Source organism: Liolophura sinensis, chromosome 6, assembly GCF_032854445.1.
Source record: "Liolophura sinensis isolate JHLJ2023 chromosome 6, CUHK_Ljap_v2, whole genome shotgun sequence".
NCBI lineage: Eukaryota > Metazoa > Mollusca > Polyplacophora > Chitonida > Chitonidae > Liolophura > Liolophura sinensis.
The window spans coordinates 56819583-56839624 of record NC_088300.1 but is presented as its reverse complement, the minus strand read 5'-3'; the positions used below and the strand labels follow the sequence as shown (position 1 = coordinate 56839624).

Sequence of the window (20042 nt, the reverse complement as noted above, 5' to 3'; positions counted from 1 at the left end):
TTATCTAGTGCTGCTTCACTGAGAGGACATACCGAAGGCAAGTAAGCCGCCCTGCCCAAACCATTATACTGATACGGGTCAACCAGTCATTGCACTATCCCGTTCATACTGAACGCCAAGCGAGGAAGTTACAACTTCCTCTTTTAAAGTCTTAGGAGTGACTCGACCCAGGATAGATTCTGGATCTACCTCTCCTGAAGTGGACGCTGAACCAACTGTGCTATTCGGGCCGGCCTGAAAATGATAAGTACATGTATTGCTTCAGGTCTTGCTCATCAAGAAATCACCATTCAAGGCCAACTCCTGTATTATACATACACAGACATTGTCTGTCCTACCCCCATGTTAGAGCACATTATGTGCTTGCATGAAATTTGTCATTTATCAAATAATATACAGCAACGTCAACATTAAGCTATACCACCATGCAATAAATACAATATCAAAAAGAAAGTTTGCAGACTAAAATATGAGTCAAACACTTAGAGAGTATCAGTTTGTTGCAACATAAAATTTATTCCCATATAGCCATCAATGACTTTTCACAAAACATTCACATACTGTACACAGATTTCCACCCTAACATGGCTATTTTTCTCTCCCACTCTCTCTTTATAAATATCTTTATCTTTGTATGCAAAATAGGATATTTATGCGTACCCACATAATAAACCTGGCAACAGCCAAGACCATTATCCCATTTACTTATGCACAACAATAGTTTTGCCATGGTTTACCTTGAGCAACTATAAAATAGAAAAAAAAAAAAAAAAAAAAAAACAGGAAAGAAAAGAAATAACCGAGTAAGGCAACAGCTCAGTTTAACAGGAGATCCTTATGTCCTCACTCATAGGTAGATGAATACATGACAGGGAAGTTCAGTTCAAGTATGCTTATGAGATAAATATCCATATATATTGTTTAGGAAAAAATTGTAGTTCATTGTTTTTTTTCTTTCATTGTTGTTCCATAGTGCCATAGCCAATAGTGAACATCATTTATGAAAAAGTTAAGGGAAATAAGGAAAAATTTTTGAGACAGTGGCCCTAGGTTGTGGTATAGTTGTACAGTAAAGAGATTACATCGGGCCCTTAAGCTTATTAAACAAATATGCGTCGTAAATATGTTTTACACAAATCCAAACCTAACATCTATCATCTCTGTTAGGACTGTAATAGACAGCATTCGAAAATACATATAGACAACATAACATATTCACTTTATCACCAATACATGATAACATACCTATGTAAACAACAAACATCAGTCAATACCTTTATATGGAATAGGAATAGGAATGTGTTAAACAATAAATAGTAAACTGAAAGATTTAATATGGAGACATTTCAAAAAGATATTTGGCTTAAAGCTGCCATATGCACAGCATAAATAAATTATTATTGAAACAAAAATAAATAAGGTTCAGAAAATCCAGAAATTATACACATAAAATCATAAATGCAACAAAAGGAATGATTTCCTCGAGTCAGAAAAGTGCCATATCTGAAAGAAGAATTGTAAATAATGCACTCCACTCAAGTAGCTACCCATAAGAACATTAGTTTGGGTAAGTTCATAAAAAGGCAAGGCACCTCAAGCAAAGCAGTTCACACATTGTGCACAGACTGCTTTATAAGATGAGCAACTTAAAATTCAATTATTCTGTGATATTTGCTTGCCATGGGTCCAGTGTGGGCAAATGCCAACTGGCGATTTTGGCTTAGGTGGACTAAGTGAAAGACAATCAAAAACTGTGCTGTACTCTGCTAGAGAATATGCCACTACTGTATAGGCTGGGTTTGAATTATATTATAAATTGTACCAGTAGTCTGTCTCTAGTACTCCACAAAAGGTCAAAATAAGATATTGCACAATCTATAATCACACGTGACAGGTGTAAAATCTGCCAGGCTCATTCAAATACAGGTGTTACACCAAACACAGACTCCTGCACCTGGAATATTATGAGGCACCACTTAGCTGCCCATAATCAATAACGATAAGAACAAAGACATAATAAACACATGGGATAATTAATCAGGACAAAAACATCAAGATAAAGTCTGTTACTATTAATTTTTTTATGCTTGGAGATTATTGCATGTGTAAAGATAATGTGAAACAGAAAATTACTGTACCCCTTACATCGCCAATAGGAATTTGAATTAAACTCAAATAAATCTCTCCAATGTAGATAAATTTATATCTAGTATTGTAACAGCATCCTTAAGTGTCAATAACAAAGTAAGCATAACATGTCATGTCAAATACCATCCATAATCTAAACATTATACAACATATTATTGTATAATATACATGAATAATAAGGAACACTTTAGCGTTCACACAACCAAGGCTACCATATACATCAACAGTAAAGGAAGACAGAATGGTAAGTTCTTCAACACATTTCCTATGCCAAATCCATCTAATTATATATGTAAGTACCTCTGCTGTTATGAATGTATCTGTAACCAGTCATTTAACAACCGTATTTAAGAAATTTATATTTGTGACACAAAAGAAATCAGAAAGTGATTTACTCCACGAGATGACTGATGCTGTTACTGTTTGATATCACCATAGGATAGACAAAGAATCACCTAAACTATCAGAAAGTAGCTTTGTTAGCATAACAACTATGGCATCTCTGCAGGATTGGACTGGATTGTTGTGAACTACGTGGTACAAACAGACTAAGGAATTAACCAACCTTTCAATTAATGCGTTAAAGGTGTACATACCTTCCAAACACATCAGGAACACTTATTTTATATTGGATTACCTATTACTTGTTGGTCCTTGATAACAGAAAAATAGCAACAGAAGTTTATTAAAGTTTACAGCATACTCGCATCTTGTAGTGATAAACCTAAAGGATGTAAATAAACACCTGTTAAGTAAGGAGTGGAATGTTGGTTAAGAATACACCCTCATTGTTGAGCACTGCCTTTATGCTATTAGCATATAAATATAATGCATCAACATAGGGTTACAAACAGCTGAAAACACTTCTCAATTAAAAAACAATTACATCCATGTACCTGTATCTTTTCCCAAAATATTCAAAAGATGCAGATATAAATGTAGATTTACAGTGTATGCCCAGAAAGATACCCCAGCTCTTGCATCACAGGTAAGTAATCTCTGGATAATATGTGACTTAAGTTAATGCATGATATAAGCCTATTAATGCATGATACAAACCTATAATATAAGATTCGTATCATACTTATAATGGAGCAGCAGTCAAGATGTCAGTCAAAATATCACTGTGTGCTATTGTTATCAATGCTAGCAAAGGTTTAATATCCTGACCTAGTACGAGTAACAAGTAACAAGTCATGTCTGAAACAAGTCATAGAAAGATTGTGCTAGGACACACTTAGTATAATGCATCTCTGAACTTTGTGATCAGTCTTTGAACACTGATCACTTGCTTTGTACAGTCAAATATAATATGAGACTCATAACATGCATCAGACAAATGGGTCCAGAAATGCCACCAAAGCAATCGCTATGCTGGTATGTAAGGTAGGTTTTTGAGATGATATTTTCTAAATGTTTATACATTATTCTAAGCACCTGAAAGTCCATTAAAATGATCCTAAGATAGTTTATCAGAGAAAATATCTATTTTTGAAAATGCTCAGTAGACAATTTATTCTTATGGTGTGAAAAGACCACCATATTTTATCCTATTATGAATGTTTTTAATGGTGCAGCAATATTTCTAACAACATAAATGAAGATAGTTTTGCCCTGCACTTTGAATGGCATTGCTTATGTTTGCTTAAGTAGAACCCTGCTATCATTAAGTTAAGGTAGACGACAGTCAGTATGACGCACAGACTACACGGGACAATGTGTGCACTGATGGAGGGCAACTCTGACATGACACAGCCAAACTTAACAGATAACAAAGTGCCAGGCCCTTTCACAGAGTTAAGTAACTGCCAATGGCAAATCTGCTTCTACTCTAGAAGGCATCTTTAATGTTGCTGAACTGTCGAACTGCCAAATCCACGGGAAGTTTGAATGTAACTGCATTCAGCTTGTCCAATGTCTTCAAGGCATCTTCAAAACCTTGAAAAGGAAAAACAAAAAATATTATATGGATGGATATTCACATACAAGTACATGTAGCTTCTTGTGCTTTATTTCACTGTAAATTTGTAAGTAGCCAAATTATTGTTACCAAATTTTTTAAAATGAAATCATGGGATCATATCTGACATGTATATAGAATTATATATAGAAATATAGAATTCTGATTTCTTTTGGCAAAAAACCCATCGTACTTGCATAATTGCATAGTTTCTAAAAGCTTTTGGCTATGAATACACTGAACCTGCTATCTCATAAGTACAAGTGTGTCAGGCATGTTAAGTGGAGCAAGAAATATATTTTGTCTGTCATCAACTAAAACATTTGAACAAAATTTAGAATAGAACCATTCAGTGACATTTTTGATGTGATATGGATCTGATGATGTGCATGATAATAAGTATATTTTGTTTATTTAATTGGAGTTAACGGGGCCTCTATGGCTCAGTTAGTTAGTGGACTAGCGCAGTGTAATGACCCAGGAGTCTCTCACCAATGTGGTCGCTGTGCGTTCAAGTCCAGCTCATGCTGGCTTCCTCTCCGGCCGTACGTGGGAAGGTCTTCCAGCAACCTGCGGATGGTCGTGGGTTTCCCCCGGGCTGTGCCCGGTTTCCACCCACCATAATGCTGGCTGCCGTCGTATCAGTGAAATATTCTTGAGTACGGTGTAAAACACCAATCAAATAAATAAATAAATAAATAATTGGAGTTTTATGCTGTTTTCAAGAGTATTTGACTTGTACCATGAAAGCCAGCATTATAGTGGGAGAAAAGCAGGCTGAGCCAGGGGAAAATCCACAACCACCCAGGTTGCTGCAAGACCTTCCCACTTATGGGCGGAAAGGACACCCGCATGAGCTTTGCTGGAGCTCAGAGTGATCGCATTGGTGAGGGGGACTGGTGTTTGCAATGAGTGTACAGCATACCTGTCCTAGCCGCGTAGCTCCAGTCCTGATAGTAAAAGTCTATGATAGACTGGGTTCTGTAAAGCAGTCGAAGCCACGTCACCAGCTTCTTCTCACTGCAAAAGTAAACAACATGTTAGTTCCTGCAAATGGCTAAAAAACAACTGCCAAGGGTTAAAAACAACCATCATAGAGATTGTAACTTTCATAGTTATAAACATGATATATCAAAGACTGCGAAAGTCATTTCTAATAGCAAAATAAATCAAATACTGCAAAAGTCATTTCTTAAAGCAAAATAAATCAAATTCTGCAAAAGTCATTTCTTAAACATGTTTTTTTAAACTAAAATATGTCAACATCAAGTCATTAAGTGCATGTATTCAGCAACAATAACTGCTCCATGTTAAAAAGAAAAAAAAAAGGAATAGAGACTCCACCTACTTCAAAGCTGCACAGACGAAAGCCTTGAACTGTGAATCCTCACTCCTCTTGAGTGGTGTATGTGAGGTGACCACACTGCCGATTGTCCCTAGCATGGTCTGCTTGGCTGTGATTGGTTTACCACCAACAATGTCCAGGTGAAAAGACTGAGACAATTTACGGGCTGGAGACTCGTTGTATTCTCTACCATGCTGTAACAGAAAAACACATCGTGCTTCAGGCCAGAGAAACATACATAAAGTATCTGTTATGCCCTGCGTGAAAATCAACTCCTAGATCAGCCTGGTGAACAAATATAGAAATAAATGCTATGTGCATCTCGAGAGTGATTCAAGAAAAAAAAAATGTTTCCACATGTCTCCTGTCATCATTCTGCAATGGAACTAGAAGTTTAAATATTAAGCAGAATTACAAACCATACCCTCTTTCAGAAGAGTTGTACATGTATTTATTTTTTTTTCTCAATGGTGAAATAATTTAGCCATGTTGCATGCACTAACCTTCATGTCATAGTACTTGAGAAGCAGATCCCAGGCATGCATCATCTTTGTTGTCTTTGCTGACCGAGATGGGAAACAGCCAAATGGGACAAGGGTATTGCTCTGTCCAATCTACAAAAGTGAAAACAACAACATGGTGTGGTTTGTACAGTAGGTACAAAACTTTCTAACTTATTCCAACATTCCAATTTGAGGTAGTCAGCATAAGAGGAATTGGTCAAATACCAGTTAGTTAGGAGTCATTATAATATGACTGAATGGGGCATTCTTTCTGACATCTTCCATTACAGTGAGGCAGCACTATATACTGTTAAGTACCGGTACTTATTATTTGCTGAATTTTATTTTCATGGATTTACTTCGTAATGGGTTCTCAGGAATTAATTTTTGCATAGTTAATCAAGCCAATACTGAAAAAAAAATCTTAAAACTGTTTCATTTTCCTAGTTACAGTACGGCCAAAATTACACAAACACGTCAAAAAGGTATTGACAGATTTAATCCTGCATTGTTTCCTGCTCTGTTGCCAATCCTCATAATCTGGATAAAAGATTAAAACAATGGGGTATGGGTTATCACTATGTAAGATTAGTTTCGCACTTACCATGGGCAGTATTCATGGACACCTACCGTGACCATTACTTTCAGTTTTAATCGTCCTATGTAGCCGGTCAGAAACTGCTATCATTGCTATAACTGTGAAACGGTCATTTTATTGTTGTACACAGTTCAAAATTTGTTACAAGCTGACACACTGGTTCACAGGAGAGACACAGCCAATGGGAGAGGGTGTATCAAAATGACAGCACACCGAACATTGATCAAACTAAAGCCGAATGAACTCCCACTTTGTTTTATACCTACTAGAGTTTGTATACATATATTTAACGCCTAACTGTCCCTCCCTGCTCTTAAAATTTAGCTGCCTGCCAGCCTGGCAAAGATTTAACTTCATCAATACAACTACCCGTAATATATAATTCAACATTGGAAATTTTTTACATTGGAATTACTTTTCACAGCAAATAACTGACTGTGAAATCCGCAAAAATTAGTTCCACACGACAATTAAGTACTTCATAGTATGTGTCTGCATGGTGGTTGCTAATCAAATGTTTTGAGGAAACCAAAGTGCCTGGAATAAACACCCAGAATGAGGCATGTTACTGATGAACTTTTGAGACCTGCAAAAGAACTTAAGACTTTACAAATGGCCCTGTGAAGGCCAATAACAGTTTATGTAAAAATTCTCTGCCCAAGTCCAGGATTGAACCTGCCCTTCATCTGTCTTTTTTATGGCAAAGTGGGAATAATACCTGCAGCCTCAGACTAGCTGTTATCAGATAAATCAGTTCCTGTTCTTACCTCCATCAGTCCATGCTGCATGAGATCCTTAATTGCCATGGCTAGGTCTCTCCTCACAGCCTGGGTTAACACAGGGTCACACACCTCTGTTGGGCCCTGCCAAAAGAAAATATCACAATGACATGAGAATGTTGCGTACATTGTACCAAATTTACTCTTGCTTAACTGACACACAACAGTTCTTTCTTGTTAGTTATGAAAGATATATATCTAGAGATACTGAACCCCAACATGTCAGGACTTCTTAGCTGCTAAATGTTCCTGAATTTCTGGATTGGCTCCCAAAAAATTTGATTTTCCCTTTTCACTACATATCACAAAGAGCCAATACAGGCATCAAAAATATCCTTGGCCTCCAAGTTGATTTATTGACTTGATTGGCGTAAACACCAATCAAATAAACAAATAAATAAATTTGATTGGTGTTTTATGCCGTACAAGAAAATTTCACTTATATGACGGCAGCCAGCATTATGGTGGGAGGAAACTGAGCAGAGCCCAAGGTCACCCTACAACCATCCACAGGTTGCGGGCAGACTTTCTTAAACACGGCCGGTAAGGAAGCCAGCAGGAGCTGGACTTGAATTCACAGCAACCAAATCAGTGAGAGGCTCCTGGGTCATTGTGTCACAATGGTGAGTTAACAATCTCAACCACAGAGCCCCCCACCACCCACCCCCACCCTCTAAGCTGAAAACAAACATTTCAAGCCCTGCATACCCGAAATGTCACACTTACTCGTTTCACGACCATTAGATGCAGATTTACACTGATTCCTCCTTGTTGTAACCTGTTATGTAATATGACGTGTCCGATTATTTATATAAAAAAGAAAACATCACAAGATAGGTCTGCCATACATGTAATAAGAGATATGGTTATGCTTTCACAGACCTCTTCTGAATCACTGGTGTAGTCACTCTCTGATGGGGTCTGGTCCTGCTCTTTGGCAATCCTCAGCACTGAGTCCACTGCCATCTCCAGCTTAGCCCTTAGATCCCTGATAACCAAGATCACATTTATCATACAAAGTTAAAAAAACTAAATTATTGGATAGCAACTTATTCGTCACATTATCAAGGCAGAGACCTGGGAGAATCCCATTTCACAAGTGATGAATTGAAGATTCACAGCATGTTATCATACATGATAAAGGCCATAATCAAAATTCAGTTATCCACCTTTCTATGGCAATAATAACTTCGCAGCTAACGCCAACAAAGAAGACAACACAAACATTAAACTGTAAATATGTCAAATATGAATGATGAATATCTTGGTTTAGACAATTTACAGCAACTTATTTTCATGACTGTCCTACTTGCATATATATCAAAAAGAAAAAAAGAAGAAAAAAATCAAAAATAAACAAACAACATGTCGATAAAAAAAATATATATATGAGGGAAAATTGTTGAGCTCACCCCCAATGGTTTCCCTTGGCTGTCCTCTTCATCAGGTTTCTCTGAAACTCCCGCCCGCCACAGCCAAGCTGACTGATAGCAAAGATCTGAAGGATGGCTAAGGCCTTCTTCATGATGGACATAGTCTGGTGATGTAAGCTACCGGACTGAAACAACACAGGAATATTCATCCTATCTGGTGATGTAAGCTACTAGACTGAAAACAGCACAAGAATATTCATTCTATCTGGTGATGTAAGCTACCAGGCTGAAAACAACACAGGAATATTCATGCTATCTGGTGATGTAAGCTACTAGACTGAAAACAACACAGGAATATTCATGCTATCTGGTGATGTAAGCTACTGGACAGAAAACAACACAAGAATATTCATCCTATCTGGTGATGTAAGCTACTAGACTGAAAACAACACAGGAATATTCATCCTATCTGATGATGTAAGCTACTAGACTGAAAACAGCACAGGAATATTCATCCTATCTGGTGATGTCAGCTACTGGACTGAAAACAACACAGGAATATTCATCCTATCTGGTAATGTAAGCTACTAGACTGAAAACAGCACAGGAATATTCATCCTATCTGGTGATGTCAGCTACCGGGCTGAAAACAACACAGGAATATTCATGCTATCTGGTGATGTCAGCTACTGGACTGAAAACAACACAGGAATATTCATCCTATCTGGTGGTGCAAGCTACTAGACTGAAAACAACACAAGAATATTCATCCTAGCTACCAGACTGAAAACAACACAAGAATATTCATCCTATCTGGTGATGTCAGCTACTGGACTGAAAACAACACAGGAATATTCATCCTATCTGGTGATGTAAGCTACTGGACTGAAAACAGCACAAGAATATTCATCCTATCTGGTGATGTAAGCTACCGGGCTGAAAACAACACAGGAATATTCATGCTATCTGGTGATGTAAGCTACCGGGCTGAAAACAACACAGGAATATTCAACCTATCTGGTGATGTATGCTACCGGGCTGAAAACAACACAGGAATATTCATCCTATCTGGTGATGTCAGCTACTGGACTGAAAACAACACAGGAATATTCATGCTATCTGGTGATGTCAGCTACTGGACTGAAAACAACACAGGAATATTCATCCTATCTGGTAATGTAAGCTACCGGGCTGAAAACAACACAGGAATATTCATGCTATCTGGTGGTGTAAGCTACTAGACTGAAAACAGCACAAGAATATTCATCCTAGCTACCAGACTGAAAACAACACAAGAATATTCATCCTATCTGGTGATGTCAGCTACTGGACTGAAAACAACACAGGAATATTCATCCTATCTGGTGATGTAAGCTACTGGACTGAAAACAGCACAAGAATATTCATCCTATCTGGGGATGTAAGCTACTGGACTGAAAACAGCACAAGAATATTCATCCTATCTGGTGATGTAAGCTACCGGGCTGAAAACAACACAGGGATATTCATGCTATCTGGTGATGTAAGCTACCGGGCTGAAAACAACACAAGAATATTCAACCTATCTGGTGATGTATGCTACCGGGCTGAAAACAACACAGGAATATTCATCCTATCTGGTGATGTCAGCTACTGGACTGAAAACAACACAGGAATATTCATGCTATCTGGTGATGTCAGCTACTGGACTGAAAACAACACAGGAATATTCATCCTATCTGGTAATGTAAGCTACCGGGCTGAAAACAACACAGGAATATTCATGCTATCTGGTGGTGTAAGCTACTAGACTGAAAACAGCACAAGAATATTCATCCTAGCTACCAGACTGAAAACAACACAAGAATATTCATCCTATCTGGTGATGTCAGCTACTGGACTGAAAACAACACAGGAATATTCATCCTATCTGGTGATGTAAGCTACTGGACTGAAAACAGCACAAGAATATTCATCCTATCTGGGGATGTAAGCTACTGGACTGAAAACAGCACAAGAATATTCATCCTATCTGGTGATGTAAGCTACCGGGCTGAAAACAACACAGGGATATTCATGCTATCTGGTGATGTAAGCTACCGGGCTGAAAACAACACAAGAATATTCAACCTATCTGGTGATGTATGCTACCGGGCTGAAAACAACACAGGAATATTCATCCTATCTGGTGATGTCAGCTACTGGACTGAAAACAACACAGGAATATTCATGCTATCTGGTGATGTCAGCTACTGGACTGAAAACAACACAGGAATATTCATCCTATCTGGTAATGTAAGCTACCGGGCTGAAAACAACACAGGAATATTCATGCTATCTGGTGGTGTAAGCTACTAGACTGAAAACAGCACAAGAATATTCATCCTAGCTACCAGACTGAAAACAACACAAGAATATTCATCCTATCTGGTGATGTCAGCTACTGGACTGAAAACAACACAGGAATATTCATCCTATCTGGTGATGTAAGCTACTGGACTGAAAACAGCACAAGAATATTCATCCTATCTGGTGATGTAAGCTACCGGGCTGAAAACAACACAGGAATATTCATGCTATCTGGTGATGTAAGCTACCAGGCTGAAAACAACACAGGAATATTCAACCTATCTGGTGATGTATGTTACCGGGCTGAAAACAACACAGGAATATTCATCCTATCTGGTGATGTAAGCTACTAGACTGAAAACAACACAGGAATATTCATCCTATCTGGTGATGTAAGCTACTAGACTGAAAACAACACAGGAAAATTCATCCTATCTGATGATGTAAGCTACTGGACTGAAAACAACACAGGAATATTCATCCGCTATTGCAGACACATTCACACCATGCTAAAAATCAAGTACACATTCTCTCCATTAACACTGATATTATCAATCTTATCATACAAATTCTTTAAAAGAAAGAAAAAAATTGTACAACTTTACATCAATGACTGGTATATGATGATTGCAAACAAACCTGATTTAAAAATTAAGACTGACCTCATTAGGGTGAGATTTGGAGGACTTATGTTTATGCGTTCCCTCTGTACAGTACCCAGCCATTTGACGTGCACTCTGCAATAAAAAATCCAAACTTTACTACACATCTCAAAAGAATGCTTTTCACAAGAACAGATATGGATTGCTATTCATAAAGACGAATGATTTGACCTATCTAATCCTCAGACAGGACAGAATGAACAATATTATCCATATCTATTAAAACATCAGACATACATGTACATTGCTCTGAATTTTGTCTTGGAAGTTGAATACTGCATTGCACTGTAATGAATGTTCTCTTCTGCCCTACTCAAGAATATTTCATCCAATGGTTGCCAGCATTACGATGGGAGGAAATGGGGTAGAGCTAGGAACATCCACAGGTTGCTGTCTGACCTTCCCACATACGACCGTAGAGGAAGCCAGTACAGGCTGAACTTGAATTCACAGCAATTCCATTGGTGAGAGGCTCCTGGACCATTGTGCTGTGCTAACACACTAGCCACTAGGCCAAATAGGCCACTGTGTTTAAAATGTAACTGAGCTTTTCATGTTTAGGGTACAATATATACTGGAAATTACCCTCCCATGACCACAGGCACATCGGTCCTTTCCCAGGGGGCCAGGGCTAGTTGCCTCACCTACCAAAAAAGCACATTTCAATCACAATCCACAGTCAGGCATATCAAATCATTAGTTTTTTTATACTGTTCTTCCCAGAGCCCACACATGCAAAATCATGTAATATTACATGACATTTTTCAAGACTTTCTTCAAATGTGCTACAGGTCTCCTGCACAATTATTGTTTCACCAATAATTCACTGACTGTATGAAAAACATAAAATATGTTAGCTAAATCTCCACAAGTGGACAATTTCTTTAGACACTAAACACTTGAATTATTTCACCTGCACTACATGGCGATTTGCAGGAGCAGAAATACCATATATTTCACTAATAGGCTAACTACAACATGAACATGAAGCACTATGTACCCAGACAGGACTTACCCTGTAAAAACTGTATGAATCTCTCCAAATCAATGATCTGAGTTTTCAACTGTTCCACCAATTTCTCTTTCACCTTGCCAGGGTTAATTATCTACAATAAAAGCAAGTATCTCTCATTTAAAGGAAAATTAATAAATAATAATGACAAATAAATAAATGTGCATTTCTTTGAAAAGCTTAAATATTTTAGATAGTTTTATTTATTTAATTACATATATGGGATTTATTAATGTGATTATATGGGTGTCACTTGGACTTTTTCAACTTCTATTTCAATTTCTTGGGAGTGGAGATCAGTAAGGAATCAACATAAAATCTAACCCCTCAGCATGAGAGATGACACCTTGCGCAGTAAGACAATGTACTTGTCTCACCTGGCTTACTGCATGGTCCACAATCTGTCGTAACTCTTCTGGGCTAGAGATAAAAAAAAAAGACACTATAAGTATAAAAAGACAATCACACCGACCTTCTGCATGGTAAAAAAGGACAATGTTTTCATGAAGAACCAACCTCAGCAGCACTCAAACTGGCTCCCATCCAAATTACAGCACTGTTTTTCTTAATCATAGGCCATGTGCTTAGCTTTGAGAGAAAAGAAATCCATTAGTTATATGATGCTAGCACACAACACAAAACAGTGTTGTTTTTACATTAATAGGGCTGCACCGAATTACTTCCCTTGAGGTCACTCTCCCATTTAAGATGTGTTTAAGTAAAGTGTAGTTAGATGGGACCTCAGTATTATGGCTATTGACAAGTTTGGGAGTTAAAGAAGACCTAGCCTTAAGACAGACTTTCATTTTATAAACCTAGACAGCCCAGGAAAAAATTATATATTTTTTTAATCAATTCAGAAGCAATTTTAAAATCCTGGCTCTAATTAAACATAATAAACAGCTTCGCTGAACTCTTTTAGCTGAAAAACATGGACTTCATTCAAGATATCTTGACATCAGTGACTCCCAAAGGCTGACAGGTCATATCATGTTTCTATTTTCCATTTTCTTGCCTAGAAAAATTTTGTATGTTGTGACATAACCTATATACTACTAATAGGCGAGATGCCATTTCTTGTAGTTTCATGTCTCAAAAACCAGTCTCTTGTTATGTCATAGTCGCTATTGGGTAATAAGGGAGGTAATTCAGAGCAGGCCTGTTAAAACAATGGACTAGATATCATGCTGAAATATTTATGTCCATACATTAAAGAGATTGAACAAACATTCTGATCAGTTTTTGTCATATCCCATCACAATATGTTTCCATTTGATTTCTTTTATTTACTTCATTAAAGTTTCAAATTTTGCATTGTCTGATGCTGATTAAGAGGCCAGAGGCAGTATAAACAGCTTTGTCAGCTTTTGAGTATCTTCTGATCAAACAGTATTAACTAACACAGTTCAGGAGGTGGGATATTTACTTCACCCTGAACAACTTTCAACAAAAGCCCTTCACAGCATTAAGCTGAAAAAAACACCTGAGTTTTTCGAAATGTTGAAGATCCAAGTCCATCTTGTGTTTGAGCTCATCAATGATCACTCGTTGTTTCTCCATGACTTTGCTGGTTGGCAGTTCAGCTTCTCCTGTCTAAAATAAAAAAAATAAATAAAGAAATAAAATATCATTGTTACATATACATACAAATTTATAATACAAATGGTGTTGTTTCTCTGAAATAAACCAGATTATTCCAAGAACACAAAGAGCATCAACAACACATCATCACCACTGTGTCATTGTGCTTGACATGTAAAGCAAAACCTGAGCTCAATACATGCAGTATTTTTTAAATTATCATCCCTAACATTTACCTTAATTATTTTACCTTAAATGACCTTATTATTTACCTTAATTAATTAGCATTCCCTCTTATTTGGCACCAATGCAAATAGCATAAGCTATGCCTGTTCTTTGTACAGGCAAGCTAAAAATAGCTACATTATGCTCAAAATAAATCAAAACATTTAACCATCACTATCATCAGTTTGGTTGGTACCCCTGATATGCAAATACCACCACAAGAGTTATCTGCCCTTACCTCATATGCATACAGCTCCAGATCTTCTAACTGTGTCTTCAACTGCCCAATCAGTTCCTTTTGCTTCTCTCTCTGTTGTGATATCTTACTCTCATGCTCTTGTTCAGTCTACAACACCAAAACCATCAACTGTTAGTCTACTTCGAACAAAATACATCATTCATTCAATTAATAGTTATATTTAACATCTTGTTTTGTTGTTCATACTTACCCTTTGCCACCAAATAAAAATAAGACACTACATGTACACACCTGGATTATTCTGCTACTTTACATTCATGCTATTATAGTTTACTTTTATTTTTTTATTTATTGTTTATTTTTTTTATTTTTAGGCTGTGTAATCCTGATGGGTTAGCATGTAAAAAACTGTTAACAGAAGTTTAATTTTCAGAGAGTTTTAGGCTAAACCTCTTAACCATGCTAAATAGAATCTAAATTATCCTCAAAATCAGTTTTAGTAAACATTTTGTTCATCCTAAAGTGATCTCACCAGTTCTTTCTTCAGCTCCTCTGTATCCAGCTGACATTTACGCATATCAGGGATGCCTTTAAATGCAAACTCCTCCAAGTCCTTCAGCAATGCCTGTAATAAAAGCAAAAATAGTGTGGTGAGACAACATATCTACACACAGATATCCTCCGACTTGTTACACCTCATTGTATCAGACAAAAAACCCTTGGATAATGCTTTAGGATCAGGAAGTCTGAAGATATTTTCGGCAGCTAGTTTCCGCATGTTAAGTGTGTGAGAAACGTCCAGAAAGCGTTTTGCATCACCATTCAACTCTCTGAAAGGAAATGTTCTATCTTATCACCGCAATCATTCGCCTGGTGACACCAGGTGATGTACATGTACATGTACATATAAAAAATCTGCATGAGAATGTTTACATAATACTTTGCTTAACTCAAGAATATTTCACATATATGGGTGACAGTGACATATATGGGTGAAGGAAAGCACATTGTCACGTATCCCCACATACCATCTGACTTCAATTCACAGCTGTGAAAGCGAGAGCTAGTATGGTTTTAGCCAGAACACTAAATGAGCCAGGAAGCATGTTTACACACATTTATTTACATAGAATTATTAAGATTTGAATATCTACTCAAAACCCTAGCACATAATACTGAGTTTGACACACATCTGTTCCTTCTGTAATTAAAGCTTTCTTAAAGAGTCAGGAATTCTTGATTTCACATTACCTCTTTATCCTCTGGCTCAGCATCGACAATCTGTTTCAACCTGAACTGGACCTGAGCAAAGTGACTGGTGAGTGCCATAAGGGAAGAGTTGAGCATTTCCTGTTCCTCTTCCAGCTTCTGTAGCTGGTCAGCCTCCTCCATGCTGTGAAAAAAACATCAGTCAGTAGTCAATGGCATTCTACATGTATACAGGGTGAATGAAAGTCCAGTCTAAATTACATGTGAAATCGATCATTCAGTCATTGTTGAGTAAGGGGCCCTAACATTTCAAATTGCCATCTTACATTGTATTTCCCAATGTAAGGAATCACACTGAATAGTCCTATCATATACTAAACGATTTGACATATAAATCACACTATCTTGGATTTAACTGGTTAATTCACAGAGATAAATCAGAATAAATCTACCTGTATACATGCAGGTTAAGGGTTTGAAAGTTCGTCCCCCAAAGGCATTTGAAAAATCTCCCAAAGATGGCTCTCAAAACAGCACAAGTCTAACAATGCCTCTATCTGACCCCAAGTTAAGAAGAGGGGTCACAAATAAATCATATTCCTCAATGCAATGGGCGACTTCTTGTATAACAGCCTGATTCCTATGCTTTTAAAGTCATCCAGTATAAGTTGATCGGAATAGGCATGAATCAATATAATGACCGGTTATCTCTGCCCGTTTGTACTGACAAAACTTTTTATCTTGTTGGTTTGATGTGAACAAAATATATTTTTCGTCTGATATAACATGATAATGTACATACCTTAGAGCAAGTGCCACATTCTAGGCAAAGTTCAAGTGTGTACTAAGTTTAAGTTTACACAGTCAAGAACATTAAACAGGTGTGACTTTAGATTAAAAGTTGTGGGAACACCCATCAAAACAAACACTGCTGAAGGCTGCCATTGCGCAGTTTTGACAGCACATGCATACTGAATGTAGGCTGTATATATTTCTGCCTTATCTTGATAACAAATGATGTATTCCAATAACTGAACACCAAATACTAATAAATAAGATAAAGGCTTACTATCTACGTGAAGTGTTTACATGACAATGTCATTTTGAAAATAAAGTGACTATGTTTCAAACTGCCGACCCCTCAGTTTGCGGTTTGTCTATGAAGAGAAGCTTTTATCTTTCTACAAGTGAGATTACCAAATGATACTGAGGGCATAATGAGAGCATCATAAGGCCCACCGGATTGGAGAAGTGAGTGAAGTGGGAGGCAAAATCCAAGATAGCATTATACCTTCCTTCTCCATGGGAAGGTGCGGGACTAGTAGCCGCAGCTCCCAATGGAGCCCAGCGCTCGGCTGGCCTTTCGTAGTTCTGGTCATCAAAACTATCATACTCGTAACTCTCATCAGTAATGGCCGTCATTGTTTCTTCCATCATTGTGCAAACTTGTCTGAATCTGTTGAAGGTGAAATTAAAAAAAAAACGCTTAATTACCACATGCACATAAACAGCAACTATCCCCCACTTTCCACTGTCAAACAACAATTTATGCCCATGGATCATTTTTTAACACACACTATAATAAGTTCATTAATCATCATTTAATTACCCATAACCTTTTCATTCACCAATTCACACAAAACTTTTCTGAACAGTTCTCTATGAATCCTTGATGAATGTCCATGCTGTTAAGGCCACATAAACAAAGCCGACCTGTGCCAAGTCCAGTCTTTATGCGCAATTCAGTTGTTTCAGCCCTTCATTTCAACCCTTATTACCACTGGCTGTTACCTAATAGGAAAGGAGATTTAAAAAAAAACAGCTGTTACAAAGCTACAAATATCAATTTACATGGGTTACATGGGTTGCAGTATTATCTTGGTCAAGTCACTGTCTCCTAATGCATCTGGCTGCTCCCAGTGCTTACATACAGCCCCATGGTCATCACAGTCAGCTAGGTTGCTCGTCAGATCATGATACTTGATATAATCATCTTAACATAAATCATTCTCTTGGAATCTTGGAAGTTCCAAATTCAAAGCTACACACATCCAGGCTCTTCACTCGCTTGTGGCAGTGGCAAGCAGACAGCAAGGTGAAAGACAGTATGGGAAGGTATCAGGAAATGAACAATAATGACTTTGAAAAGACTTTATTGTATTTCACCTCAAGTTTGGTATCTAAAAGTGCATTTCAGAAAGACATAAAGACCTCAAAATGATATTGTTGAAATAAGAAATTACATGTAATCAATTTTCACAAAAAAACTCTCAGGTTTACCCACAAAGTGAATGAATCAGCCATGCCACAACGTCATCTGACTGGAGCGCTGAAGGTGAGAACAAGCCGAATCTAACCTACGAGAGATAGGCTTTGGATACAATTTTTGCATAAATAATGAAAAATATAGCTTTTAGGTAATAATTATTTTCTGGAAAAATAATCAGAATGTGTCTAACCCTCCAATATGATGTCTTTCTTTGTTTCTTTGTGCAATAGTACTGTAAACTTTAAAGATCGCCAAAAATCAGCATTTTGTCTATTTAGCTCTATGTTATAGGGCCTATTACTGATTCAAGTTCTTGGGAGTTCCACGTGGGACGCTCGTGCATTTACCAGAGATTTGGGTAAGAATCCTGGCGATGAATGGCCTTCGCGTACATATGTGTTGGGTGAATGGAGCTTGTTCTCTATTAAAAACTACCTCTGCTTAGAACTCTTTTGTGGTGATATCCATACATGTCAGTAGTTTATTTAGATCACACTAAGCATTAACCAGCATACGTGTCACAATGTATAGTTAACATGTGTAGGCCTAAAAACAGGCTAGCTGGTGATACACGTGCAAAGGGCCAAACACATTGTAGGTTTTTATTAGCAAATCATCCGTCTTGCACAAAGTCAATGTCGGAGAATAAATGAAGTATCCATGTAAGCATTATTTAAAAAATATAGGCCAATACAAAATCCGATTTTGACTTTTTGTATAAACAAATCTGTTTTTGAGAAGACAGGCAACAGCGAAATGTTCACAGAGCTGTAGGGCCTAAGCTAAGTTGTGCCCATACTTGTGGTAGTTGATATGCTTGAGCATGTCTTTACCACTAACGTGACAAAACAGCTTTATGAGATTAAAACTAATCGGGTTAAGAACTTGTATGACAACTTTCTACTCCTCTCCACCCACCAAGATATCTCGAGACTAGAGTCCTAATCTGGATTGAGACTTTATCAGTATAATCCTTTTGATTTAAACAATGTACATCTTCTGGCGTTAAGCACTCATGTGTACTGAGTACAAATCCAGACCATCATATAAAATGATGACTTTCTTCATATTTCATTTAAAACAAAATTCGTCATAGATGAATTAATTGAGAACATGCTCCATTCGCCGACCACTTATGTACGCAAAGGCCGTTTACCGCCAAATTCTAACCCCAATTTTTGGTACATGTGTGAGAGCCCCTAAGCGGAACTCCCGAGAACCTGAATCCATAATAGGTTCTATTTATCACCTTTTGGGCCTTGCAAGGCACCCCGATGCTCAAGCTATGAATTTGACTTCTTTCCATTCATTCACTCAGCAGATATTAACTACAACAGAGAGTTTACTTTTGACTGTGATCACACTGGCAACAAACATTACACCTCACGTATGACCTGAAAAGTCATGGCTTTTCACATGAAATTTCCCATTATTATCAACATTAGTTCATCATCATACTTGACAGTTTTTCACTAAATATAATCTCTTTCCAAGGTTATGAGCTTGATAAAATATTTGTGCAAATTTTATCTACAAGAAGTCGGTCTGTGTTAGCATATTCGCTGAACAATGCCATGCCACGACGTCATACTATCAGTTGTCAACTGTAAATTACATATATAAACGTGAACAGACGGTGGTAGCAGTGTAGCGCTGTGACATGTCCATATTGACATAGAGATTCCACACTTACCACATCAATACGGGTACAAAAAGATATCCATATTCTGCACAAATGTTGTAAACTGTTGCCCGAACAGAAAGCAAGCACGTTGTCATGCAAGAAGCGACACAATCTCAAACAAATTTTCACATTATTTAGGAGGTATCTCTTTCACAGACAGATGGGAA

The 20042-nt window shown here is 37.4% G+C and overlaps 1 protein-coding gene across 3 annotated transcripts; it reads right to left on the bottom strand.

Moving 5' to 3' along the window:
• Nucleotides 1-1568: 1568 nt before the first annotated feature.
• Nucleotides 1569-20032, bottom strand: LOC135466277 (RUN domain-containing protein 1-like). Of its 3 annotated transcripts, XM_064743690.1 has the most exons (19): nucleotides 19885-20032; nucleotides 19441-19519; nucleotides 17636-17713; nucleotides 17214-17378; nucleotides 15965-16106; nucleotides 15246-15338; nucleotides 14753-14860; nucleotides 14192-14301; nucleotides 13086-13128; nucleotides 12712-12802; nucleotides 12282-12340; nucleotides 11697-11771; nucleotides 8746-8891; nucleotides 8216-8321; nucleotides 7322-7417; nucleotides 5957-6067; nucleotides 5457-5647; nucleotides 5034-5128; nucleotides 1569-4086 (listed from the first exon to the last, which is right to left on the bottom strand). In XM_064743690.1, the coding sequence occupies exons 4-19, from the start codon at nucleotides 17357-17359 to the stop codon at nucleotides 3980-3982; spliced, it is 1719 nt and encodes a 572-aa protein (XP_064599760.1). In that variant the 5' UTR covers nucleotides 17360-17378; nucleotides 17636-17713; nucleotides 19441-19519; nucleotides 19885-20032; the 3' UTR covers nucleotides 1569-3979. The 3 variants fall into 3 exon arrangements, with proteins under 3 accessions (XP_064599760.1, XP_064599758.1, XP_064599759.1); XM_064743688.1 differs by lacking the exon at nucleotides 19441-19519; XM_064743689.1 differs by lacking the exons at nucleotides 17636-17713; nucleotides 19441-19519.
• Nucleotides 20033-20042: the final 10 nt, after the last annotated feature.